This window comes from Miniopterus natalensis, chromosome 14, assembly GCF_054644295.1.
Source record: "Miniopterus natalensis isolate mMinNat1 chromosome 14, mMinNat1.hap1, whole genome shotgun sequence".
In the NCBI taxonomy this organism is placed as follows: Eukaryota; Metazoa; Chordata; class Mammalia; order Chiroptera; family Miniopteridae; genus Miniopterus; species Miniopterus natalensis.
In genome coordinates, this window is record NC_142094.1 from 21,059,244 (window position 1) to 21,085,351 (window position 26,108).

Consider the following 26,108-nt stretch of genomic DNA (forward strand, 5'->3'; position numbering starts at 1 on the left):
GGCACCTGGCTGGGGCGGGCGGTGGAGACTTCACTTAAGCAGGGATGTCATTGTACTGACTCCTGTATTTTAAGGGTTGGGAGGAAAATGGTTTGGATTTCCAAGGCCTGGCCTGAGTGAAATGGCACAGACACAGGCTTGAGTTTTGGGGAAGGGGTCCCATTCCCTTATATCGTGCCTCACCCTGTCATCGCTCCCTCACTCTAGGTACCATGTCCCCAGGGCTCAGCTCTGCTCTGTCTCCTCATGGTTGCTGCTGTCCTGCTTGCCCATGCCCCCAAACCCACAAAGGCCCACCAGCTCTGCTTTCCCATGTTCCAAAATGAACCTTCTCCCCGGGAAATGCCAATCCTCTCTAGTTGGCTATGAGGAGACAAAAGGGTGGAAATCTAATTCACACTAAAGTTGTTATGACTAATAAATCAATGTAATTGCAATTCGAAAAGATTCCATTACAATTTTTAGTGGAAAAGATCCTTAGAAATCTCCTCATGGGATTTTTGATTTTGTTGAAGGCCAATGAAATCTCGGGTGCTAGCCAATCAATGCAGCTGCTCCGAGTGAGAGGGCTGCCTTTTGAATCTCTAAAGGGCTTTTTGGAACAAAGGTTGTAAACCACTGATTACACCCCTCATTCTAAAGGAAACTGGGGCTCAGATAAGGGGAGTTACTTACTTGTCCAAGGTTGGAGGGGCAGCTAATGGCAAAGCTGGGACTTGTCCCCAAGTCTCCTGACCTCTAGCCAATGCTCCTGTCCCTGCCCCATGATGCCTGGGTATTTATCTCTGATCTCATTCTTGCAACCAGCTGCATGCAGTCACCACCAGCTCTGCTGTCCTGGTGACATACAGAACATTTATCACGCCCCCTGCACGTGGCTATCCTTCCCTTGTGCCTCTCACTTCTCAGGAGTAGGCAGGGGTTCCCTCTGCCCTGCTTCATGCTAGAAGTCCCTCGTTCCTACAGCTGCTAATTTTTATGATTGCTGTTCAGAGTAAATGCAAAAGAAAGACAGACACTTCTGATTTTGCTCATTGCATGTCTTCATCTTTAATTAAATAAGTCAAGTAAGCCATCAACTGATGGGTTCACATTCTGTTCCACAAAGCAGACCCTGACTGGCAGTGGCTGCCAGCTTTCTGAAGGGCAGCTCCTGTGTTTCCAGGATAAGGCAGATTGTAGCCATGGCAAGGACATCTGGGACACTGATGGCAAGGGGGCTGGGAGCAATGTGGCTGAGCAGAACGAGCTGCAAGCTACACATACACACATGTGGACACATATGTACACACCATGGTCACACATGGCCACGAAGGGAATTTCCTGTACCATGTGGCCACGAAATACAACACAGGGAGAGGTCTTGTCAAAAAGACAGAGTTTTCAGGATCCGGGAGGGAGCAGGGAAGCCATGCAGACTTGACCTAGAACTTAGAGATGAGATGGAGACGGAGACTTCAGGAGTTGCCCAGATCAAGCCCAATGTTGGAGGAAGCAGGGTACATGGGTGATTTTATTTCCCAAATAAAATACCCGATCTACAATATGAGCTAGGCTCACACTGATGGCAGTATGTCTGTATTCTTGGAAACATAACTGATTAGTCCCCTGGGCACAGTCATGAAATGACAAAGGACACAAGATCAAAGGATCTTGAAGCTCTTAAGACATCCAAAGTTGCCAATTCTGCTTAGTTCTTTTGAGGTAAAGAGCAGCTTGGCCTATTCCTGAAACTGCGACAGCTGAGAGGCAACGTGGCTGCATTCAGGAAACCCCTGGGCCTCCTCCCTCCCGTCCAGCTGGACCACATCCTGGGAATCTTCATACGCAAACCCAGCAAGTTGAGGCCCCTGGATTGCAGTAGATGCTCCTACTTTCAGTTTGCACAGATCACAAGACCCACTCGGCTTCTGCAGCAGCCGTTTTCCCCACTCTCTCTCTCCCCTTAGCTCTCCCTGACTCAGGAACCCATCCTCCTAAGACCTGCCTTTGCTCTCAGCCTTTGGGGATTGCAGTGGAAGGGGACTGCCTGGGGCAGCAGCCACCCGGTCTGCTCCTGCTCTTCACCATCCAGGGCCTAGCAAGGCACAGGCCCTACAGTCAATTAAAACAGACCCTAGTGTGGGGGAGGGTCACCCAGGGCCGGAAGAGACCTTCAGAGTCAGGACCATCTGCTGCTTGCATCTCCTGTCTGCTGTCTAGGCCAAGCATCCATCTTCTTGTTCCATCATTGGACAGATGGCAGAGGTGGCAGAGAAAGATGCCACTGTAATGGGCTGAGTGGGTGACCTCTGCTCTTGGGGGTTTGCTCAGCAGCTGCCCCATTACACCAGCCTCTGGCTGAGGGCACTGGCAGACAGGGAGTAAATTCATTAAACCATTTTTTTCCTGTTCACTTAGTTACTTATTTTCAAGTGTGTGCATCACACAAAGGGACAAAGGCTAGAATTTAGTCACATCTCTCAAGCTCAGCAATAACTAGGTGATAACCTGCAGGGGGCGTGCGACCGAGCTGCACATCTGTTTCTTTTTCCGTCTCCGTGGGGACGCAGGGATCCTGCCCCCGTCACCTGCTCCCCTGTGCCTTCAGCCACTCCAAGGTTTACAAACAGGCATAGAGGAGAAGCCAGGAATGGGCAGTGGCAGGGATGGCTTGCGGGTGTTAGACACTGCCCTGTCTCACCAAGGCCTGGAATGTTCTGAACTATTTATACAGTCCAGGCTACAGAGATCTTCTTCAAGAAGAAAAAAGTGAGCAAATGCTCCCTGCTGAATGGGCCTCTTGTTCTGTGGAAGCTGGTAGCTGCAGAGTGAGGCCTTAAGTGCTCCCTCTGTCTCCGGGGGAGGGGGGGAGACGGGCGGGGGGTGGTGGTGGTGGTGGTGGTGCTGTGGAGTGAAGGTTCCCAGTGGATCAGCAGGAGCAGAAAAACCAGGACAAGGACCACCTTCCCCAGTGAAGTTCCATGCTGAGAACCCCAAAGGCACGACTTTAGGTCCCATGGAGTATAAAGGCAGCAGTCACCCCCACCCTGTCCTTCCCCAAACCCCCAGGTTCCCGAGGCAACACTCATGTGAGCTGGGTCCTGTTTCAGACACCTGGGCAAAAGTCATACAGCAGAAAGGGCCTTACTGTCGCATCTTCAAATCAACAAGAGGAAACCAAGGAATCTTCTTAAAAGTCTGAGGTGATATGACTCCTGCGGACTTGGTTTAGTCACCTCTTGCATTCTGAATCGTCTTGGAGCTTCCTTGTGTGTGGATGAGTGAAGAGTTCCTATTAGTATTAGTTTGTCTTTCTTGATTTGGGTACAGCTTTGAGTCCCTGCACATAATAAGGTATTTTCTCTCTTTCACAAAATAAATAAATTAAGTCAACTTGCAGTGTACAAATTGTCCATGTCCTGAGAAGTCCCAAAGGTCCACTCTCGGTACAGTCCTCAGAGCTCAAGGGTAGAGGCCTTGGCCCCAGACACAGAGAGGAAGAAGTCCACTGTCCACACTAGGAGGGCCCAGGAAGAACCCTGGATAGAGGAGCCTGCCCCCCCCCACCCCCGAAGGTGGGGACAGAACAGGGAGCAGGACAGAGGCTGGGAAAGAACCACCAGCACTTCTGGGGCTGCCAGAAAAGTCCTGGCCCCACTCTGTTCCAGGGTTAAGTTTTCAGAGCTGGAGTCCTAAATTAGAGCCAGCTCCCTGCACAACTTATTCTTGGACTGGAAAACCTAGAGTGGAGACCTGCTTGAATGGCTGACGTCCATAGTGATACATGCCTGGCAACTCAGATAAGGCAGTTATAAGGGATCCCATAAGATGTCTACTATCCTCAACTTTTCAAAAGGCAGTTTTCAGCCAGGACACACCCCTTCCTTCCCCACAGCAACATGAGCTGGACTCAGATCTTGTATTTCCCTCATGTCCGTATTACTCAGCCCTCTGGGTTTGACAATGGGACTGATCTGACAGAGAGGTCACCCAGGAAATTGGAAACAGCCCTTAGCGAACTGTTACAGCTTCCTGAAAGTTCTAAGATGGTACTGAGTTTTGCTCCCCAGGTTGGGGTGGGAGTGGGGAAAGGCCTCCACTTTGGGGACATTTGCTGCTTGGTGATAGGCCCTGACCCCCGGGAGTGTGACTGGGCCTGGGAGAGATGTTTAAATCTGGCTCTTCTTAGGGCAGGGTTGAGGGCTGCTAATTTATGCTGCTTCTGCACATGCAGCAAAGAATGCTGGTGGTTTCTGAGATTCGTTTCACATGAGTTCAAACAAAACAGCCCATGGGGCACTGTGGGTTGTCACACAGCCACCTAAGCCCCAATCCTCCTGGGGGAAGGCTCTTCCTCCCCCTCCTCTCCCTCCAGCAAGAGCCAGAGTGCTTCCCACTGGTCCTTCCAGAGCCCCTGCAGCCTCTCAAGCACAGCTGCTTCCAAAAAGGCACTTCTGCAGAAACAAAAATGAAAACACAGCCACAAAACAAGCCATCAAACCATAAATACCCTAAAACACATACACACACAAACAGAAAAAAAATACCCAGTCCATCCTCAGTTAAGCAACACTGTTCCCAGAGCCCTAAAGGAGAAATTTCAAACACTAACCATGTAACCATGGTGACCAACCAGGAGGCTGACCTCTGTCCCCTGTCTTCTCAGGGGACGGGCTACCCTGATGTGAATTCTCCCTCAAGAGCACTCTGGACTGTCACTGGGGCCCTGCCCCACAGAGGCCTGGCTGGAAGGGGCAGGGCCCATGAGTTGCCTTTTGCTTCCAGAGACCACAGCTGCTCTGCCAGTCAGGCCTTAGGCAGCCTTCAAATACGGACATGTTCCAGGACACCAGTCAAACTGGGACGGGGACTTTGGGCTGCAGTCACCAAGGGTCAACCATGCCATTTCCAAACACCCTGCCTGCCAGCAGCAAGGATGTGAATGGGCCAGAGGAGGCAGCCCTGAGATTCCAAGGTGGGCAGGGGCCGTGGACTCAGCAGCTCTGTGCGCACTGTTCATCACAAACATAGTCGGAAAACCAGCCCATGGCCCATGACCATGTTTCCTTCCCCTGCTCCCAAATTAAAGGCTCCTCTTTAGGCTTGTGATACAGATGAACCCTATAAAGCCTGTGGGCATAAAGTAGTGGGGAAGCTTGTCTGTTTATCTGTGTGTATGAGGAACTGTTCTTGTGATGTTTTCCAGTGTGTGTGGTGTGCCTGCAGGTGTTTGTCTTTATCCGTGTGTGTTCTGTAGCTCTTCACAGAGCCGATTCCATCAGTAACCAGCACAGCTATCCCATTTATGAAAATATTGAATTGGTAAGCCTCGACTGCCATCCTCTAACACCCTGGGCTGTCCCAGTCCCTCCCCAGGGACCCAGAATCCACACCAGATTGCATAGAAATCCAGACTGAGGTCAGTGCCCACAGGGTCTACAGACATTTATGGGTGCTTCGTGTATGTTTCTCTGTGTGTGTGCGCGTGTGTGTGTATGTGTGAGAGAGAGAACAAGAGAGAGAGAGACCGTCAGTAGGCTGAGGCCTGCCCCTTACGTCTGGGTTTGATGGCCCGAAAGAGGAAGAGCACTGTCCTGGTCTCAGCAACACACCCCAGCGCCCCGCTGCGGGGAAGCTAGCTGGCTGGGGGCTACTTCTACAGCAGGGGGGCCTGCTCACCGCTCGGCTCCCCGCCATCCTCTGCGAGCGCCTCCGGCTCGGCTCGCGCTGGCCCGGGTGCGAGGAAGGCAGGGCGGGACTTTCACGAGGAGGGGTGCGCGTGGCCCCCGGCCCCCTACGTGACCCAGAAGGTGCCGCGCTCCTCCAGCAGGCTGACGGAGCGGTTGGTGAGCGAGGCGGCATCCCGCGCCAATCTGTAGCCGAAGAGGCGCATGGCGGGGCCGCAGGCGGCCTGCACCACCTGCGCCAGCTTGAAGGGCATGCTGAAGCGCCACTTCTCAAACTGCTCCGAGGAGTTCTTCTGCGTGGAGTAGATGCCGCTGCCGTCCTGGGAGCCCTGGGTGTTCTTCTGGATCCAGTCCTCCACCTGCGGGGTGAGGGGGATGCCCGCAAAGCGGTACATCTCGCGGGCCTTCTCCAGCGGCCTGCGCGCCACGTCCTCGTAGCGCACGAGCATGTAGCGGCCCCGCAGCCAGGCGGGCCGCCGCAGGCCCAGCTCCGCCGACACGCGGATGCTCTCGCAGTTGCCCCGCAGCCGCTGCACCTCCTCCTCCCTCAGCCGGTCCTGGCCCTCGGCCAGCCACTTCTTCCAGGTCTCGTACTTGCCGGCGAAGGCCACCATGCGGGAGGCCAGCACGGCCCGGGGGTCGCGCACCAGCTGGATGACCCGCAGGTCCAGCCGGGGGTCCTCGGCCAGCGGCTGCAGGAACTCCAGCTGCCGGATGCGCACGGCCTTGACGGCCATGTGCTCCTTGCGGCGGCAGGCCTCGGCCGCCAGCGTCACGTTGAGGGGCCCGCAGCGGCGGTTCTTGCAGTGGTACTTCTCGAAGACCTTCTTGACGAAGGGCGTGCACACCGGGTCCTCGCACAGGGAGCGGCTGGAGCCCCGGCGGAACATGAAGTGCGTCAGGTGGTCCTCCGGCAGCGGGCTGATGAAATGCTCCAGGACGTACAGGTCGCACAGGAACAGCTGCTTGAGCACGTCGCGGTAGACCAGGGCCGAGCCGGCCGCGTTGGCGCCTCCCGGCTCGAAGGTCACCTTGCGCTCGATGTGCCACAGCGGCTCGAAGAGGTAGAAGATGTTGCCCTGCTGGTTGAAGAACTCCCCCACGAAGGAGGAGCCGGTGCGGGTGGTGGCCATGAGCAGCACGTGGCGCCGGGGGCGGGCCTCTGCGGAGCCCGGCGGCTCCCGCTCCCCCTCCCCCCGCCCGCGCCCCTCCCCCCGCCCGCGCCCCGCCCCCCCCGCGGCCTCTTCCGCTGGCTGCAAGCCCAGCTGCAGGCTGAAGTTTCGCAGGCGGCTCTGCAGCTGCGTGAAGGCGGAATCAAGCTCACTCAGGGACAAGAGGGATGCGTTCTCGGCCAAGGCCAGGGCTGGGTCAGTGCTGTTGGCATCCGCCAGGGACTGGGGGATCTGCTTCAGCTTGTCTGAGACCCTGTGAGGACAAAGGGAGACCAGGGTCAGTAACTGACTGGGGACTCCATCCCCTGCGTGGCCTCCCAGGCTGATCACCCAAAGCCTATCTTAGCTGGGTTTCCCCAGAAGCTGACTTTGAGGCAAGGATTGGAGGGTAAGTAGTTGATTTGGGACAGAGTTACAGGCCAGACTGGTAGAGGGGTAGGGAAGTGACGTGAGGAGGAGAGTAAGTCTATAAAGGATGAACAGGCTACTCCTGTGGGCAAATCGCCCTGCCTGGGGCCCTGAGCGCCAATGTGGAACACACCTTAGGATTCTCTCTCCCGAGGGGTGAAGCTCCCTGCTCCCCTTCGCTGAGGGCTGCACCCAGAGCACTTCCTCCCCAGTCCTTGCGCCTTACTAGTGTGCAGGGGAGAGAAGTTCTTGGGTGAGTGGCTGGGGCTTGAAGTAGAGCCCCGTAGACACGAACTGGAACAGTCCATGGGGAGCAACACAGTGCCCTGGCTGACTCAGCGCAATTCCTACCCATCTTGGTTGATGCTTTCTTGCAGGGGCTGTGCCTGGGAGAGCGGGTCTAAAGAAATCTTTCTATGCCTAGCAGGCCTATTGGCTGGGCCACTGCACACAGCCATCCACAGAACTCTAGGGGGAAGCGTTCCCAGTGTAGCCTATGTGAGTGCACACCCCTGGAGTTGAGCAATACACAACCTGGGCAGCTGCACATGGCATCCCCGCTCACCCTCATCCATGACTCTGGATGAGTAGAGGGGACGTGCTGTTAATTTCAGGCATCAGCCTAGGCCAGCAAGTTAACTCATAATAACAAACCACAGCCAGCAAGCACTGGACACCAACTATGTGCCAGGCACTGGGCTAAAAGCTTCTACACTTCCTCATTTAATCTTTACAGTAAGGTAGGCCCCACCATTAGCCAAGTTTCAGAGAAGAGGAACTTAAGACAGAAAAGTGAAGTAATGTGTCTAAGCTGTCAGAGATAGAAAGGGCCAGAATTAGGATTCCAGAGCAGATTGCCTGTGTCCAGAACCCAAATGTCACCACCGAGGACCTGTGCACGACCCACTGCCCGGGCACAGGAGGGGTCTGATGACCACTGGTTGAAGGATTGCCTTCGCAGGCCCAGAGTACCCTACAGCTACCTCTCCCCTGCCCCCCTTGATAAGGAAGACTTATGCTGCATCCCTCACCTCGATATGATTTTATTTTCCTTTTCAATAAAGACAAAAACCACCACCACAAAAGCCAGGAAAAGGGCATATTTGCTTCTCATTCTCAGACTGTGCAGAAAGTCCCGGCAGTCCTGGGGCAAAGCAAGTCCTTTCTCCATGGGGAGGTGTGGGGCCGTGGGCACTCAGCTCCGGGACAGCACTCGGGGCCTGGCTCCTTGTCTTCAGGTGGGGGACACCCTCATCCTGTGGAGAGACGGGCTGTCAGGACACCCTTGTCTGTAGATGAGAATGAAGAGGAGCTTTTCCACCAGACTTTTGAGGGTCCTGGTCCTGCTTAGCAGCCAGAACCCCGGAAGCACTCTCCTAATGGATTCTGCCCCAAAGAGATTTGAAATCTGGTCATTTAAAATGTTCATGAACCCTCTGATTCATCCATGCCACCTCCATCAGTTTATCCTTTGACCTCACACATGACTCAAGGGCAAGTATATGGACAAGAATGCTCCTTGTAGTACAAATATATGCAATAGCAAGAGACTGCAGACACCAAGTAAAAGTGATGGGAGAGGATCGATGCTGATGGGAGTAATCTACTGTCTATCGTAATTTTATGTATATAGCAAGCTGCAGACACAATGTGTTTATATAGAGCAGGGTTTCTTAACCTTAGCACTATTGATATTTTGGACCAGATAATTCTCTTTTGTGGGAGCTCTCATGTGTATTGTAGGATGTTTAGCAGCATCCTTGGCCTCTACTCATTAGATGCCAGTAGCGTCCTCTCTGCTCTGATGTGACAATCAAAAATGTTTCCAGACATTGTCAAATAAATGTCCCCTGGGCAGGAAGGAGGTGCAAAATCATCCCATTTGAACAAAAATGTTTTTCAGTCAGAGAAAAATATAGATGCTGAATGTAAATAGACTGTGATGACGGGGATAGACAAGGTCTCATAACCAAGGGCTGGGGAGGTCAGGAGAGAAGGGCATATGAATTCTAACAGAATCCTTCTCATGGCCTTGGCCTTCAGGTCTCAGCTTCCTGGGGCAAGTTGTCCCATGGGACAAGTTAGGGCTCCCTGGCCCTGCCACTATACAAAGACTTTGTCATGAGACAACCCTCCTTATAAGGACTTGTTCAGTGCTGACCATCCCTTCACGGAGGACAAGGAATTTGTCTTTCACTTTTCTCTTAGCATTGGGCCCGGAACACAGGAGACACTCATGCGTTTTGCTAAATGATAGAAGAGATAAAGGAATAAGTGGCCTTCAGTAGAAGGTGTATATATATTTTAAAGCTGGAGCAAATGCAGCATTGCCCCATGGAGCCTGAATCACCATTTATTTCATTCTTGCTGTCTGTCACACACCTGTTTTGCACCATGAGCCCCAGATTCCAGTACAACATCCCCTTCTGAAAGTCTACCCCTTTCTCCACAGGAAACGGTCTGCTCTAAGTATGGAAAAATCTTACTGTGACCTCGTGCAGGGCACCCAGGAGCATTCCTGTATCTGGAAAAGATGGATTTTTCCCTAGGGAAGTAGCTAGTATTGACATGGGGGAGTGGGAGAGTAGGAAGGTGAGTCCCAGGGCTACAAAGTAGTCACACAATGGAAATAGCTTCAGGGACAGCCAGGAAATCTGTCCTTAGGGGAAAGCAGTGAGGAAGGGGTTCTGCATGTGAGATGTGCACCCTGGCAGCTGAATGGAGGTCCCAGCTGTGCAGGGCAGAGTGGTGGTGGGGCAGCTGGCAGCTCTCCCTAATGGGGAACTGGGGGTGCTTCCTGAGTGTGGGTGGGTAGAGAGGGACCTGGAAGGAAGAGGGCTGAAAGGATAGCTCCAGGGCAACTGGAATATTCCTACCTCTTCCAAAAATTTCTGGGCCTTTTCCCATGCACTCTAAACAAATATTTCTTGAGCACCTACTGTGTGCCAGCCTCTGGTCTAGGCACTGGGGATACAGCAGTGAACAGGCAGACCCAGTCCATGCCCTCATGGGGCTTGTACTCTGGTTGGAAGGGCCAACTGGAATGCTACCAGCTAAAGTTTATTGAATGCTTACTATTTGGTGCCAGGTGCCATGCTGAGCACTTGATTTGCATTTCTACATCAAATACTCACAAAAGTTATATTACAGATGAGGAAACAGAGATTGAGAAAGGTTAAGTAACTGGCCCAAGGTTCCTCTAGCAGTGACCTGATCACCCCTGCCAGATCCAGGTCATTCAAGTTTCTTAATGCTCCCCAGTGACCCCCTCTGTAGCACATATGGTAGGGCTTTCTGCTGATGGTCTGTCTGTCTCTCCCAGACTGCAAGCTCCCTAAAGTCAGGGCTAGCATCTAGAATGGCACCCGGCATATGCCAGCTGCCCAACAAATCAGTGGTGAGTGAAACTATCAGAGCTGTGCCTGCTCGCTGCCTGGCTCGCTGCCTGGCAGGCTGTCGGCATGAGTTTGCAAAGTGACTGGTAGGCCCATGTTCCCATGCACCCTGTTTAGCCCATTGTGGGTGTGAGGCTGCCTGTCCTACTGAGGCGGGGGCTCAACAATGAGTCTGCAGAGCACAGGTGTTGAAATCCTGACTTTCCGCCCTGTTAGCTCTCGGCTGAAAGTTGCCTGGGTCTGATGGTGGGAGGGAAGCAGAGGAACTGAAACCAGAAGTCCCGGGTTCCAGTCCTCCCTGTGTATCTACCATGCTTTGTAATCCTGTATAAATGACTTAACCTCTCTGGGCCTCAGTTTCTTCACCTGTAGCATGAAAAGGGCAGTACCTACTGCATCAGGTTGCTGTGAGGAACAGTATCTGGTGTGTGGTACGCATTCAGGAAATACTGGAGAGGGAAGGAAAGGTGGGGTGGGACAGGGTGGTTGTCCTCTCTGTCTTCGCCCTTCTGAGTTAACATCTTTGATAAGATTTAGAAGTTTGGTTGCCCCGATGACAAAGCTCCTGAACCTTCTCCTCCCCTCCCTTCCAGGCACTGTTTATTTGAGTTGACATCCAGCCTCACTCCCCAAATAATACAGGGTTCCTAAGAACTCTATGGCATTGCCCTGAAAGGAGACACACGGGTGAAAACTCTCTGACATGAAACACCAGGCAGGCTGTTGGCCCGAAAGGCAGGTGGGTGGGTGTGGGCATGGGCAGCAGGCGAGGGAGGTTTAGAGGCCCCAAGTAGCATGTGGGAGGTCCCTAGACCCAGGAGGTAGGAGAGGGTCATAGGTTCCAGGAGGTCACAGAGTCCTGAGCAAGAAGGACAGGTCCAGGATGGGGTCACTAGGCGAAGCTCCAGGCAGAACCTGCCCTACAGGAAGCCCTCTGCTAGAAGTGGGTCTGTGACATCTGTGACACAGGACGGACCTTCATGCTACCTCCCTCCCCAACCCAGTGCACAGGCCAGACCTGCTCCTTTGCTCAGCTCATGGGAAGAATGAAAAATTTCTTCCTTCTCTTGGTGGATGCCACCTCCCAGGGGAGTTCTCGATACCTTTCCTCCCCACAGCACCCAGCAATGATGTGACAGCCAAAGGAAAAGGGGGCGACCCCCTGCTGGGATGCCAGCAGAGGTCACATTTCCAGGGCACCTGGGCCAATGGTGAAGGTCAGGGGCAAGTGCCAGCCCAGTTCTGCCTGGGTGCAGAGTGATGGTGGGACAGCTGCCTTTAGCCCTCTTATACCCAGTGCTCAACTCAGATGTCCCCTCCTCCGAATCCTTCCCTGACCACGAACCTGACCTTGACCATTGCCCCTCCCTCATCACTTTCCCTCTCAGCTTCCTGCCTGTTGCCTTCCTGATGGAAATGTACGTGCTTACTGCCTATTTTGGCCACCTGAATGTCGGCCCCAGGAGACCACAGCGTCACATATCTGCTCTGCTCCTGTGTTCCATGCCCAGAATCCCAGTGCCTGTCTGTGGGTCGGGCGCAGAGCCAGTGTGCCACAGTACTTGGGCGTAAATGGAAGAATGTCCTTCCTGAAGGTTTAGCCCAGTGTGAGATGCTCGATCATTCTAAATTCATGGGAAATAAGAAGAAAAGCAGGTGTTCCCTATATGAGGGACCCGTGTGTGTGCGGTGCGTGTGCTATGAGTATATACCTGAGTGTGTTCTGTAGGCGTATACTATGGGTTGTGCTACGAGTGTGTACTGTAGGCAAAACTTCATGCTTAGCGCTTCACACACATTAGTCTCTTGAATAATCATATGGATCTGGGATGCTGTTTTGAGGATGAAGGAACTAAACTTTGGGGCTTTCAGTTCAAGCTTCTACAGCTATGCGCTAATAACGGGGAGAACAGAAAACAGCCAAAGGCACCCAGACGGATTATAGTGAGGGAACTCTGGAAAGAAAGTGGGCTGTGAGCAGAGGTCCTAACCTCTAAGCACAGGCATCCCTCCCCACTCTCCCTCAGGCGGCCTTTCTGCTCAAGCCTCCCTCATGGCCTGGCAAAGGGCCCTCACTAGACAACAGTTTTCTACTTGGATGGCTTCCAACTAGGCCCTTGGCTTCAGTGGGCCGTCCACTGAGGCCCCAAATGGACTGCAGCCCACCCCTGGCTCCTCCTGGGGAAGGTAGGGTCCCAGAGTCTGCTGCAAATGGAGCTCTGATAAGGGACAGGCCCTGCCAGACATTGCATCAGGCTGCAAAATTCCACCCGTCATAGTGCTCAGGCCAAGAGCACGGTAAGGCTTGGGGCCTCAGCTGTTGTAGGCCCTGCTCACACAGCCTTTCCACCAGGCAGGAGGGGAGCAGCCCAGAGGAGAGGGCCTGAGAGAGGGCCGGAGCTGAGAGGGAGGAGGCTCTGAGGGCAGGGATGGCAGCAGTGAACCCCATGGTGGGTAAGCTCCGAATCAACCCATGGGCTACAGTCCTGAGGGGCCAGAAGGCTGCCTCAACCATGCCATGCTGCCAAGCTCCTGGGAGGGGAGAGCTTGGGAGGGTTTGTATGAGTCGTCTCTGGATGCCCTGGAGAGTGGAGAGAGAGGCAGGACAGGGAGAGGGAGCTCAGAGGTGGGGCTTGCCTGTGTTGTGGACAGTTTTTGCTTGGGGAACACAGAAGTCCATCCAGTGGCCTGTCAGGCTAGGTTCTGTTTCACAGTGAGACATCCAGAGGTGGCTTGGGAGGGATCACGGCTCCCAGTATCTGGAGCTTAGTGTCTGAGAGGTAAGTAAACGCCCTGCGGCTGTTGGATGAACCAATGAGTGAAGGGAGAAGAGAGAGAATGAAGAATGAATGAATGAGTGAATGCCTGGCTGATGCTTCCCTGGGCAGCTCGGGGCTGTCATTCCCCCCAAGCACCTCACACCCCAGGGTTCTAGCTTCCTCTCCCAGAACAAACCCATCCATAACCTTCTATGGGCACCTGTCCAACCTTAGCCAAGACAGAACAGAAGCAGCCAAATGTGAAGGTATGTGTCACCTGAGTATCAGTGGACATCCAAGAACTGATGAGAAGCTGTGGGCCAGAGCCCAGACATGGACCATGCGGCAGAGAGCCAGCCTGGTGGGGGTGGGGCTGCCATGGACTGAGGGAGCCAGCGCTGGCTGGGAAAGACCCAGCTGCCCCTCAGCCCTGTTTTGCTGTGTGGGGATCTGGGGGAGCACACTCTTTACCCCAATTTGACACAGTCACTTCATCGGGGCCCGCTCAGCTGTGTGAGCGACATATCCTGTGCAAACCCCAAAGCCGACAGCTGCACGAAATACAGGGCCCCAGAGAACAGTCCCGGGCCTCCCAGGCAGCGAAGGCACTTCCCATGCCTCCAACGCTGAACCCTGGGCCCTGGGCCAGTTTGGAACTGACCCGCTGCTTAGGCTTTGCTGCATCTGGCTGATCAGGAGCTGCAGTGGAGGCTGGCGTCCAGGACGCCCATAACCATGCAGCCAGGCGGCCTGGTGAGGAGTATGCTGGCTCGTTTGGAACCAACCTGGATGTGCGCCAAGATTCATGGCCAAGGATGCACCCAGCCCTGCAAATCCAACATGTTAGAAGCACCTCGAGTGTCCCACCAGACGGGGCTGGCTGGCTAATTGCATTAAGTGCATTTTTAACACGGGTTAAAAATGTTGCACAGCTACAAAAATGGAATAGTAAGTGATGATTCTTTCCATTTTATGCTCTTTTATGGTGTGTGAATTTTTGATGACCATGCACATGTATCACTTTAATAAGTTTTAAAATCTAATCTGAAACTTAAAAAGAGAAATGTAAGATCACTGTGGAAGTGGTGTGGAAAATGCACTGGACGAGGCCGGGGGACCAGTTAGTTCTTTCTGCAATGCCAGGAGAGAGGTGGCATCCTGAGTAAGTGATGGCAGAGGGGCCAGGAGGGAGGGTAGATACATGAGACATGAAGGAAGCTGACGCGATGCCCATGACATGCACAACATGTATGAGCCTTGAGGATAGTGCCCTAAGTGAAATAAGACACAAAGGACAAATATTGTAGGGTTCCACTCACATGAGGCACCTAAAGGAGTCAAACTCATAGAGAGGAAGTAGAGGGTGGTTGCCTGGGCCTGGCGGGGGTGGGCTGGGGAGTTAGTGTTTGTATAATGGGGACAGGGTGTCAGTCTGGAGATGGATGGTGGTGATGGGTGCACAACAGTGTGAATGTGCTTAATGCCACTGAACTGTACATTTAAAAATGGTTAAAATAATCAATTTTATAGTGTGTATTTTCTACAGTAAAAGTAAATAATAAATAAGTAAATGGTGATGCTTATCGGTAGTGGGAAGAAGGGGCTCTTCCCTTGGACAGTGGTCTGATTCTCCGCTACCCACAGTGCCTGGCACGGCAGCTGGCAGAGCGCCTGGCACATGCAGGGCTCAGTAATATTTGTGAAGTGAGTGAATGGAGCCAGACACTGTCTTGAAGAGTTAGCTGTGGTTTCCTGGAGGTTGGTCTTCTCTTCCCCAGCACTAGAGTTGTACTGGGCACATAGAAGACACCACTGATAAAAGAATATTGGCATAAAGTTCATTTATTGCATAGAAAGATGTTCACATCATGATGCTGCACTGAAAAAGGACACACCAGTAGCTAAACTAGGGTCCCATTTAAAAAAAAAAAAAGTGTGTGTACACAAATATATAGATAGTGAGACAGACACCCTGGAAAAGTCTGAACAAGTTTACAGTGATTCTCTCTGCAGCTGTGGGTACCCTTGACTTCCTTGGGAAAGGATCGGAGACCTGCGTGGTTTCTTCATCTGCAAACGGGGACAGTTACAGCATCTACTGTAAACAGTGGTCATGAGGAATTCAATAAGATGCTAGTGAAATGCTTAACCCAAGCTGAAGACGTAAGTGGACTAGTAAGGAACCACTCACCCTGTCTTTACAGATGCAGCAGATTCTGTGGCTTCTGCACTGGTGGCAAGTATTGGAATGGGGGGGGGGTCTCAGTCTCCTCAAAATAGCAAAATGAAGGAAATAGTGATATCCTGACCTGACCACCAGCTGGAAATGCCCCTCAGGCCACCACCCACTCATTTATGGATGGCATTTGGCTCTGGGCATCTCATCTTGGCTTCATCTGGAGATAAACTCAGTAACTTTCCCCATCCCAGGCACTGCAGCCACCTGTAGCCCTGGGGCAGCTGGGCAGACAGAGAGAGACCCAGAAACACCATAGGCAGACCCCTCTAGAATGCTCTCTTCCCAGCCTCCCTGTAGGCCAGAGCTGCTCACAAATTCCACACGGCCCTACATGGTCAGGAAGGGCTGAGCACACTAAGAATGTGGCCACACACCCGGCTGGCGTGGCTCAGTGGCTAAACATCGACCTATGATCCAGGAGATCGAGGTTCGATTCCCAGTCAGGGTACATGCCCAAGCTGCAGGCTTGATCCCCAGTAGGGGGCGTGCAGGAGGCAGCTGATCAGTGATTCTTATCATTGATGTTTCTCTCTCTCCCTCTCCCTTCCTCTCTCTGAAATCAATAAAAACAAAAAAAGAAAAAAAAAAAGAAAAAAAAAGAGTGTGACCACAGGAACAACAGGAGTCATGGGGTAGGGGTGGGACAATGGACCCTTGCAGTGCAGCTTTCTTTACTCTGACTGTCGAGTAGGACATGCACTTGGGCTTTAGGCCTCAGAGCTATCAGGCTGAGGACAAGCTCAATACCAGTGCATTTTCCCTACAGGACAGAACCATGTTGTTAGCAGAGGCTCTAACATTGGTTATCTACAGAAATTCAGGCTCAGAGAGGGGAAGTGCTTGGCCATGGCATACAACTGGATGGGAACAATGTTTGAACTACTAGTAGCTCTGTCTCCTAGGTTAGTGGTGGCCCTGCCCAGCTTTATCACCTTGACTCTCATAGCTTAGCCCACTCAAGACCCTTCAGCACAGGGATGGCAAATACATGGCACACATTCCAACACTCAGCAGTCCTGTGCCTGGAGCAGACATCACTGATCAATCACCATCCTCTTCAGCTGAGAGTAGGTGTAGCCTCACAAGCCTTCTCAGTGCAGTGCCAATCCATTAGAGTTGGCATGTGAGATAAAACCAGTTTGCCCTCCCAACTTGATAGGATCCTTAGTGGCTACCAAACAGAATTCCTCAGCACCTCTTAGTTCAGCATTCTACCCAGCAATGCCAGCCCAAATCCCAAGTCTCTTCTCACATAAACCCTCCATTCAAACACATGAATCTTGTACAGCCATCCTCTTAAGCCTTTCATTTAGCCGATAAAGCCCTTTACTGAACAAAATACCACAGGTTACAATTAATGGTGAGGTTACTAAGAACAGTATTCATGTACCCAACTTTGCCAAAGACACTGCTTTTTGAAAAGAGCTGCAATGGATGCAAGATTCTCATAATTCCACCTTTCCCCTCTCTTGGCTTGCACTTTCCTGAACGAGAGAGGAGGTGGAGCAGCAGAGAGCCTAGGAAACTGCACAGAACAAGTGCCAATCCACTCCGCACCACAGCTGGCACGGACCTTTACGTGGCTAATTTTATGTTATTACTCACATGCCTTTATATGTTTTTATGAACAAGAGCCAAAATTAAAAAGTCTCCGGGCTTCCCCACAAAATGTTTTTTTGGGTTTTTGGAAAATGTGGGCAAGTCCACTGGAGTGTGTCTTGAGTGTGAACACAATCTGCTATGGGTATTAGAACAGAGAAAGGTTGAGCCAGTGCCCTAAGAAAGCATATGAGGACAAATTGGGACAACATGCGGTGCCATTTTTCCACATATTAGATTGAAGAACAAACTGTTCTATAGAATACTGTGCGGGTGAAGTTTGGGGAAGCAGCCTGGTGCTCAGCAAGTGCCCACATGCCCTCCGCCTTCCCCAGTCTCCCTTGCAGTTAGGTGGAGGCCACATGACCAGGTTCTGATTAGTGGGATGCAGGTTAAAGTGATGTAAGCCACTTCAAGTCCTGGTCCTTACAATGATCCCACACATTTCCCCTGGCCCTCCCTCTCTTGCTGTGGCAACACTGGAGGCTGCATGTGCCAACTGGCTTAGCACAAGCTGGAAGCAGCCCAGATCCTGAGTTGCTGCTTAGAGAGCCAGCCAACCTGCATCAGATGTGATGCAAGTGAAAACCAAGCCTTTGCCGTGCTAAGCCACTGAGATGTGAGGGTCTATTTGTTACTGCAACATAGCCTAGCCTGTCCTAACACATAGGATTCTCTCATGATGTTGATAGGAGTGTCTGTTTGAAGGAAAATTTAGCAAAACCATCAGAGTTTTAAATATGTACTCTCTTCAGCCCTGTGGAAACCCTAGAACTACACTTCCAGGAATTAATTTTGTGGATACACTTGCACAATTATAAGGACACGCACAACAGCAAACTGTTTATAATTGCAAAAGACTAAAATGACTTTAATGTCTGTGAATAGGCAAAAAAGCCCACCAAAAAATCCAAACACTAGTTAGATAAATGATAGTACATTTATCGTGCAATACTCTGTAATGATTACAAAGAAAGAGGTAGGGGCTGATGTGAAATGCTGTTCAAGCGATGAGTGATACAAATGAGGGGCAAGAGTGTGTGTGGTGTACTACCACCTGTAAAAACAGGGACATTTCCCTGAATGCTGGGACATGCTTTGAATATCTCTAGAGAGAGAAACAAGAAATTGGCACGAGTGGTTGAGGGAACTGAGAAATAGGGGTGAGAATGGGGACCCACTTTTCACTTATACCCTTTGAATTTGTTACCATTTTTATTTATTATCTTTTCCAAATAAAAGGAAGTAGTTATAAAATAAACTGAAATAAAAAGAGTGTATGGAGTTGTGTTCCAATCTATTGCCCTGTACAGCAAGTCCTTGAATAACGTCATTTCGTTCAACGTCATCTCATTACAATGTCATGAAAAATTTGATTCCCAGCTGGAGCCATGTCCGTGTGGAGTTAGCACATTCTCCCCATGTCTGCTTGGGTTTTCTCTGGCCCTCCAGTTTCCTCCCATGTCCCAAATATGTGCACGTGGGGTGACTGGCGTGTCTCGATGGTCTGTGTCAGTGTGTGTGTGTGTACGCGCCTGCCACGGAAGGGTGTCCTGTCCAGGGGGGAGGCCAGCCTTGCACCCTGAGCTGCCAGAACAGGCTCCGCCACCCGAGACCCTGAACTGGAATAAGCGGGTCAGAAAATAATTATCTTATTTGTTTTTAGGAATCTTTCTTAAATGTATGTATAGCTCACACTTAATTCAGTTTAATATTAGAAATGTTTGGTGTCTTTATTTAGAAGTCTGGTGATGTTTTTGTGGCCAGAAACGTGCCGTAGGAACTTAACTCACGTTTATAATCAATTAGCCTGTGGTGAAACTGGCTTCATTATACATCGTTTCACTTCAAGTCGCAGCTTCCAAAAACCTACTGATGACATTAAGGGAGGACTTACTGTACAGTTAGCGCTTACAATTTACTTTAATGACAAGTTGCCTAAGAAACTTGTGATGAACTTAACCCAGCTCAAGCGCGAAGGGGCTTGACAAAGATGGGGAGTGTACCAGGCTACAGCATCTTGAACCAAAGAACGCTGTTGAGCTGAGGAGAGCAAATCGTTTCCATCCCACGAGTTCAAGCCAACAGGCTGGGCCTGGCTGCCTGGAGCACTGCGATGAGATTAAGTCTGAGGTCAAGCTTATTTTCCGCGGCCTGGAAACACCTGGACATGGCCCTTGCCAAACACGTTCAGGCTTCCCAGCTGGGAGGGCAAATCAATTTCAAAAGCCCCGGCCAAGGCTAATCAATTGGGAGCGGCTGCCTGGAGTGTTGTATTTGGAAAGGCAGGTGGATATCCAGAGGGACAGTGCTGGGACTGCCTGGTGACGACTGCCCTGGCTAGAGGGGCAGTGTGGCTGTGGTGCCTCTGCCGCGTCAGCTTGAGCACTGCTTTGGAATCCTGACAGCAGGTGAGAATCACCTGGGAGTTTCCGAAATCACTGAGGCCTGGGTGCCACCCCAAGAGTTATGACTGACTTGGTCTGGTATGGCTTGGGCATGAGCGTTTAAAGCTCCCCAGGTGATTCTAACCTAGAATCAGAAAGATTGCGAGCCATGTCTTAGAGCACCCAGCTTCCTGAGCCTCTCGGAGCAGAGCACCCGCCTGCGTGTGCATCGCTCAGCAGCCAAACTGGCAGGGGGCTGTCATCTCCTGCTGGCCAGGGACGATGCTGGACGCTGGACGAACAGGCCTGTGGTCCTTGCTTTACTCAGGACGTAAGTGCTTGGGGGAGTTTCCAGGCTTGTGTTTGTGGAGTCCATTTAAAACCTGCTCCCCTATACCGTGTTGTAGAGGGGAAAACTCAGGCTTTTTTGCTTCCTGTGTAGGGAAAACCCAGTTCTTCCCCGTCGTGTTTCTTCCCTGTGTGTCTCCTTTACTTTTACCTAGAACACGACTCTGGTCACCAAATGTGTGGGTTCCCCCCACTACGACAACCAAGCAAGCCTCTGACAAAGTGTAGGTTGTGCTACAGTCTGACTAAATTCTGACACCTGTCTATGTAGGGACAGTCTCCCGGGTCACGGCTCAGTCCCATAAAGCTGCCCCTCACCCCCAACCCGAGTTGCCTCGTTAGAACGAGAGGTGCCGCGAATGCTCTCATCACTCAGGAGGTCACAAGGTTTCGGAAGCTCTGTGCCAGGGACTGGGATCCCACCATGGACACTACCCAGCAGGAAAAAGGCACAAATTGTTGCTACACACAGCAACTTGGATGGATTTCAGGGGTATTGAGTTGAGTGAAAAAAAACAGTCTCAAAGGTTACATACTGTATGATTCCTTTTATTTTCATTTTTTGGTTAATCCTCACCTGAGGATTTTTTCCCACTGATTCTTTGAGAGAAAGTGGAAGGAAGGGAAGGGGAGGGGGAGAGAGGGAGAGAAACATCGATGTGAGAGGGACACATCGATTGGTTGCCTCCCGCGCACCCCCCCCAGGGCCGGGGATCGAGTCTGCAACCCAGGTACCTGTTCTTGACGGGAATCGAACCCACAGGCTGACGCTCTAACCACTGCGCCCGCCGGCCAGGGCTGCATGATTCCATTTTTATAACATTCTTGAAATGGCAAAATTATAAGAGAAGAACAAATTAGTATGGCTAAGAGTTAAGGAAGGGCTGGAGTGGGAGGGAAGTGGGCAGAGCTATAAAAGGGCAACACAAGGGGTCCTTATGGTGAAGGGAATGGTCTGTATCTGACTGTATCAGTGTTGGTATGCTGGTTGTGATATTGAACTAGAGTTTTCTAAGATATTACCATCAGGGGAAGCTGGATAATGGGCTCATGGGATCTCTCTGTATTATTTCTATAATCATCTCAAAACTTAAAACATTTAATTGAAAGGAAAAGGAAACTAGCTCCCACCACACTAGGCAGGGTTTAAAGAGATCTTCGGAAAATGGAGCTAGAGGGGGTAATAAGACTGAGCAGAATGATCTTCTTGGGGCAGAAGAGAGAACTGGTTAAATCCAAACTACAACTCCGAGTTTGGCGTTTTGTAGAATTATGGACTGGTGGCCCTCCTGGGTCCATTCACATAAGGACAGGCTTGGGGACTCTTTGAGGGGGAGGCCGAGTGAGAAAGTAGTACTTGAGAAGGAAGTCCCATCCTCACAGTAGGGGAAAGAAAAAGAGGGGTACAGGACTCTGGAGGGAACAACATGATATCCGACCCCTCCATCAACGGGAAGACCTGGTGGGAGCCCTAGTTAGAGAGGAGCTGGGAGCAGGCATGGAGTCCCTGGGAGACCTCAGCAGGCCAGTCAGGCACAGGCCTGGAGTGAAGGCGATCTGGGCACCATGCTAACTGTGCAACACCGGCACTCAAGGGTTGGTGAGACTTGGGCACCTCTGGGTTATCTCTGAACTGCTGGTGGGACTTAACAAGGGGCAAAGCGAGCTTCAGGCTGCTTTATGGAAATTCTGCAGGTCCCAGGCAAGGAGGAGGAGAAGGGTTTGAAGAACTCAGGTGGAACTTTTTAAAAGTGCAAACATTTGGGAAAGTATCTAGTGAACCTACAGATGCTAAAGGCTCACATTCAATAACTAAATTCATCTGCCGAGTCCTTAATGAACCAGGCACGTTCTGAACACTTCACACACATACAGGTATTCAGTCCTGAGAACAACCTGTGAAGAAGGTACCGCAGCATCTTCTTAGATAATAACCACAGCCTCCATCTAAGACCAGCAGAGGCAAACAACTTGTCCTCAGTGGCAAGGTAGAGAGCTTGGATTTGAACGTGGGCAGTCTGGCTCAGAGTCCATGAATTCAACCCCTCTGCTGTATCACTGAGCAAGCAGTTAGCCAAAAATCAGAGCTGTACAGCAGTGGGCAGCTCAGAGTCCTGGCCAGGAGCTGATCTGCCAGGACCTGTCACCAACTTGCTGTGCGACTTTGGACAACTCTCTGGACCTCTTAATGTCTCAAGCTCCTCCAAATACAAGGTTCTGATAGCCTTGAAAGAAACATGCTTTGGAGGCACAAGGCCATATTTCATCTCCCAGGAAATGGGAGCCCACTGGCCGTCCCAGATAAGCAGCTGTTGCTGACAGCAGGGAACAATGAATAGAATGCTGCTCCTGGCCCCGAAGCTGCATTTCTACAAGGCAGCTGCGTGCAGGCCAGACCCCCAAAACTGAGCATGCCTGAGATGACACCATGAAATGCAGCGGAGGAGACCAGGACAGCGTCCTGCAGGCTCCATTTCTCCAGAATCAATTTCAAACTCTTCCACACGGCATTCCACCTGGGGACAACCTGGCCCGCCCTCGCTTTCCAACTGGTCTCCACACTCTCCTTCCCCCTGCCCCACAGCCTCCCTCTGGCCAAATGGGCCACACCATTAGCAAAGGACACAAGGATAGAACATGGCAGGGCTGGGATCTGAGCCCAGGTCTGCCTGGTTGCAAAGGGGGACAGTGTGGTGAGGTGCAGAGAACACTGATTAGGGGGTCAGACACACCCGAGTTCTTCCTGGTCCAACTCTACCACTCACCAGCTGTGTGATCCCAGGTGACTGCCTCAGCTGTAGACAGGGTTAGCAGCCCTTTATTAGTCTTCTAAGGCTGTTGTCACACAGAAGTCCAAGTCCAAGATCAGTCTCTCTGGCCTAAAATCAAGGTGTGTCGGCAGGCCTGTTTCTTCTAGAGGCTCTAGGCTTCCTGCCTTTTCTAGCATCTAGAGACTGCCTGCTCTCCATGGCTCATGGCCCCTTCCTCCATGTTTGAAGCCAGCACTGGCTGGTTGAGTCTCTGTCTTGATGTATTACTCTAACCTCTTCTGCAGTAAATCTCCTTCCCATAAGGACCCTTATGATTACATTGGGCCCACTGGGTAATCCGGGGGCATCTTCCCATCTCAAAATCCTTAATCACACCGCAAAGTCCCTTCTTCCATGTGAGGTGCTGTTTCTACAGGTGCGGCGGATTCATAGATGGACATCTTGGGGGGGCATTATTCAGCCCCTCACAGGCACCCACCTCATGAAGTGGGATACTACAGGGTAAATGCTTAGCACTGTCTAACGGACAGGAGGCCCATGATGCTTCACTCAGCTGGGCATGAGAGTCACTTTGAAATCTTTTACAAATTATCAGTGCCTGGGTTCACTCCTGAAGATTGGGCGGGGGGGGGGGGGGGGGTTGTGCACTGGAATTTTTATAAGCTCCCAATGGACTCTGTGGGGCAGTCAGGGGTGGGGGTGACTATAAGCACTGAATTCATGTTAGCAGTTATTCTTATTCCCCAGCTACTTAGCACCGAGCCTCAGTGCCCAGGAGCTATTCAATAGATGACTGTTGGACTAGACTGAACTGAATCACTCCTGGGGCCCCAACTGCCCCTGGGATGGGGTAGGAGGGGTGAGAGGGTTTCTTGCTGCTGCACCAGGGCCTGAAGAATGAGGTTCTGTGGGCAGACAGGCTGAGGCCTCTGAATCAACCTCACACCCAGAAATGGCCGCCTGGGGGGCTGGAGTCCTTCCTCCTCCCCAAAGTCCAGTCAAGGGGGCCGACTGGGCAGAATTCAGCCATCAACGGGCCATTGTTAACAGAACAGAGGGGCTCTGTGCCCACTTAACACTTCCCTCCCTCCCGAGGCTGCTCCCAGCTGAGGCCTGGCTTCTGGAGGAGGCAAGGCTGGGGAGGGGGCCATGGGGGCCCCAGGCTACGAGCGGGGAGGATTAGGGGTGGGGGCTGTTGGAAGAGCAGAGGCAGCTTAGAACATAGGCCAGTCTCAGAAGTCAGCAGGCTGGAAAGCCGGGTGCTGATGTGGGTGCTCAGCTACAATGCTAGGAAGAGGTTCCAGTTAAAGCTGGAAATCCAGAAACAGCCCGTGAAGCCCACCAGACCCTGCAGAGCCGGGGTGAGGGGGGACAGCTTTCCCCTCGGGGTGGTCATGCTTGACCCACTTTCTTCCCTCTAAAAAAAACCCCAGAAAGGTGAAATCCACACGGTAAATGGCACCTTTCATTGCCTATAGAAGAACAGTGTTTTCAAAGGGGCTGGGAGGGTTTTATGTTCTGTGGGCTTGGGATTTAAGAGGCAGGTAATTCAACCAGGGCTGGGCATAAATGTCCCTTTGCTTAGCAGACCTTTCCTACATTCAGCACTTGATATTAATAGTGGGAGCTGGATTTCAGGAGGGTGGGGTTTAAGATCCCAAAGGCAGTGCCTGAGCAATATCCTAAAAAATATTGGAGACCCACACTTCTTGTGCTAGCCATTAGCAATTCTCATCTGTTGAATAGAGCAATCCTCTGGTAGTCTCTTCCAAAGGAGTACATCACCTCAAAGGCCATTCTAGGAAGGTGGGATCTCAAAGTGGGGTCCTGGGCCAGCAACAGCCCTTGGGAGCCTGGTTAGAAATGCACATTCCCGGGCCCCCCAGACCTCCTCAGCCAGAATCTCGGGGGCTGGGCACAGCAGGCTGTTCCAACAAACTTGGCAGGTGAGTCTGATGCACACTAACGTTTGAAAATCGCTGTTCTGGAGCGATATTTTTCCAACTTTAGCTGTGCAATCAATTTGGTAGATCAGACAAGCTTTGGCTTTTGAATAAAGTAGGACACAATTGTGTAGAACAGGAAACATCAGAGTGCATCACGTGTAATGAGGACATATGGGTTTCATAAGACTTGTTTCAGTTGTGTGTCTCTGTCTGAGGTTTTGACTGAACAAAACAAAAAGACTGAAAGCCACCATTCTCCAGCCGGACTGGACTAATGTCAACCAGATCCCCTTTTAAATGTCTGGATCAAGAGGTTTGAAAGATCATGGTGGCATGAGTTCCCTGCCCCACAGGACGTGCTCGTGTAGGCAGGGAACAGATAAGAGGGGCTGCTCTCGGGGCAGACGGGACGGCCTCTTTACAGCTCTGGCCTAGAGTTAGATTAAATTGTGCATTCCCCACGTGTATAAAACTTCTGTCCCTCTCCTGCTTTCTCCACGTGCCCAGAGAAGTGTGTGGAGCAAATGCCCGTGACCTCTGGGTGGTGGGATTGAGGGGTGATTTGTTGCTTTCTTCTCTGTACTTGTCCGTTTTACTTGAATTTTGCATACTAAGCATCTATCATTATTATAAAAGCAATAAAGTCATTACTTAAAAAGATACAAAACCGAGGGTCCACCTTTATATGGAAATACAGAAAAGGGAAGGCAGTCCCAAGGGCCACCTTTTCCCCATCTGTGCCTGGCCAAATTTTACCCAAGGCTGACCCCACATGGACCAGAGCCCTCCTGATCCAGCCCTCACAGCCATAATCAACCCCCCAGGGGAGGACTGCCCCCCCCCCCCAATCTGTCACGCTCTCCTCCTTAGAAAGCCCTTTGCACCTCTCAGCTCTCCCAGGGCCCTGGGCACAGCCTGGATCCTTACCACCGCCCTCTCTGTCATTATCCAGAGGAGAAAGGGAGGTTCCGAAAAGCTAAGCCACCTGCCCAAGGCCACCCAGCTAGAGGTGCTAGGCAGGAGTTTGAAGGGCAAGGTCTGCTGATTCAAACCTAAAGTACATTGCTCTCCTGGCGCTATTTCTTTCTCTACCTCGGACCCTTCTTATCACTTTCCATTTTGCATTAGAGTTCACGCACGAAATAACTAACGAAGGAAAGAAGAAAGGAAGGGGGGAAGGGTGCAAAAAGGGTGCTTGGCAAAGTGGTGAGGGGAGAAGAGAGGATGGGACGGGAGGAAAAGAGACAGGGTAGCAAGGGAGGCCTCGGGTCACACTCAGGGCTGGGAGTGAAGGGTGGGCCCTGCGTGTGTGAGCCCCACACGGAGGGGACCTTGAACATAGTCTGGCCAAGAGGCAGCACGGTCTGGTCAGAGCACCATGGCCAGGCCTCTACCCCATAGGCCCAGCTGCAGGC

General features: G+C 51.7%; 1 protein-coding gene across 1 annotated transcript in view; it reads right to left on the reverse strand.

The window, feature by feature from the left end:
* Positions 1–1,025: 1,025 nt before the first annotated feature.
* The window catches only part of CHST3 (carbohydrate sulfotransferase 3), a 37,434-nt gene continuing 12,351 nt past the window's right edge, over positions 1,026–26,108 (reverse strand). The window contains exons 2-3 of the mRNA XM_087824359.1: positions 8,281–8,505; positions 1,026–7,094 (exon numbers count right to left, since the gene is read on the reverse strand). Of these exons, the coding sequence (XP_087680485.1) occupies positions 5,777–7,094; positions 8,281–8,420 (1,458 nt within the window). The 5' untranslated portion in view covers positions 8,421–8,505 and the 3' untranslated portion in view covers positions 1,026–5,776. The remainder of the gene's footprint in view (positions 7,095–8,280; positions 8,506–26,108) is intronic.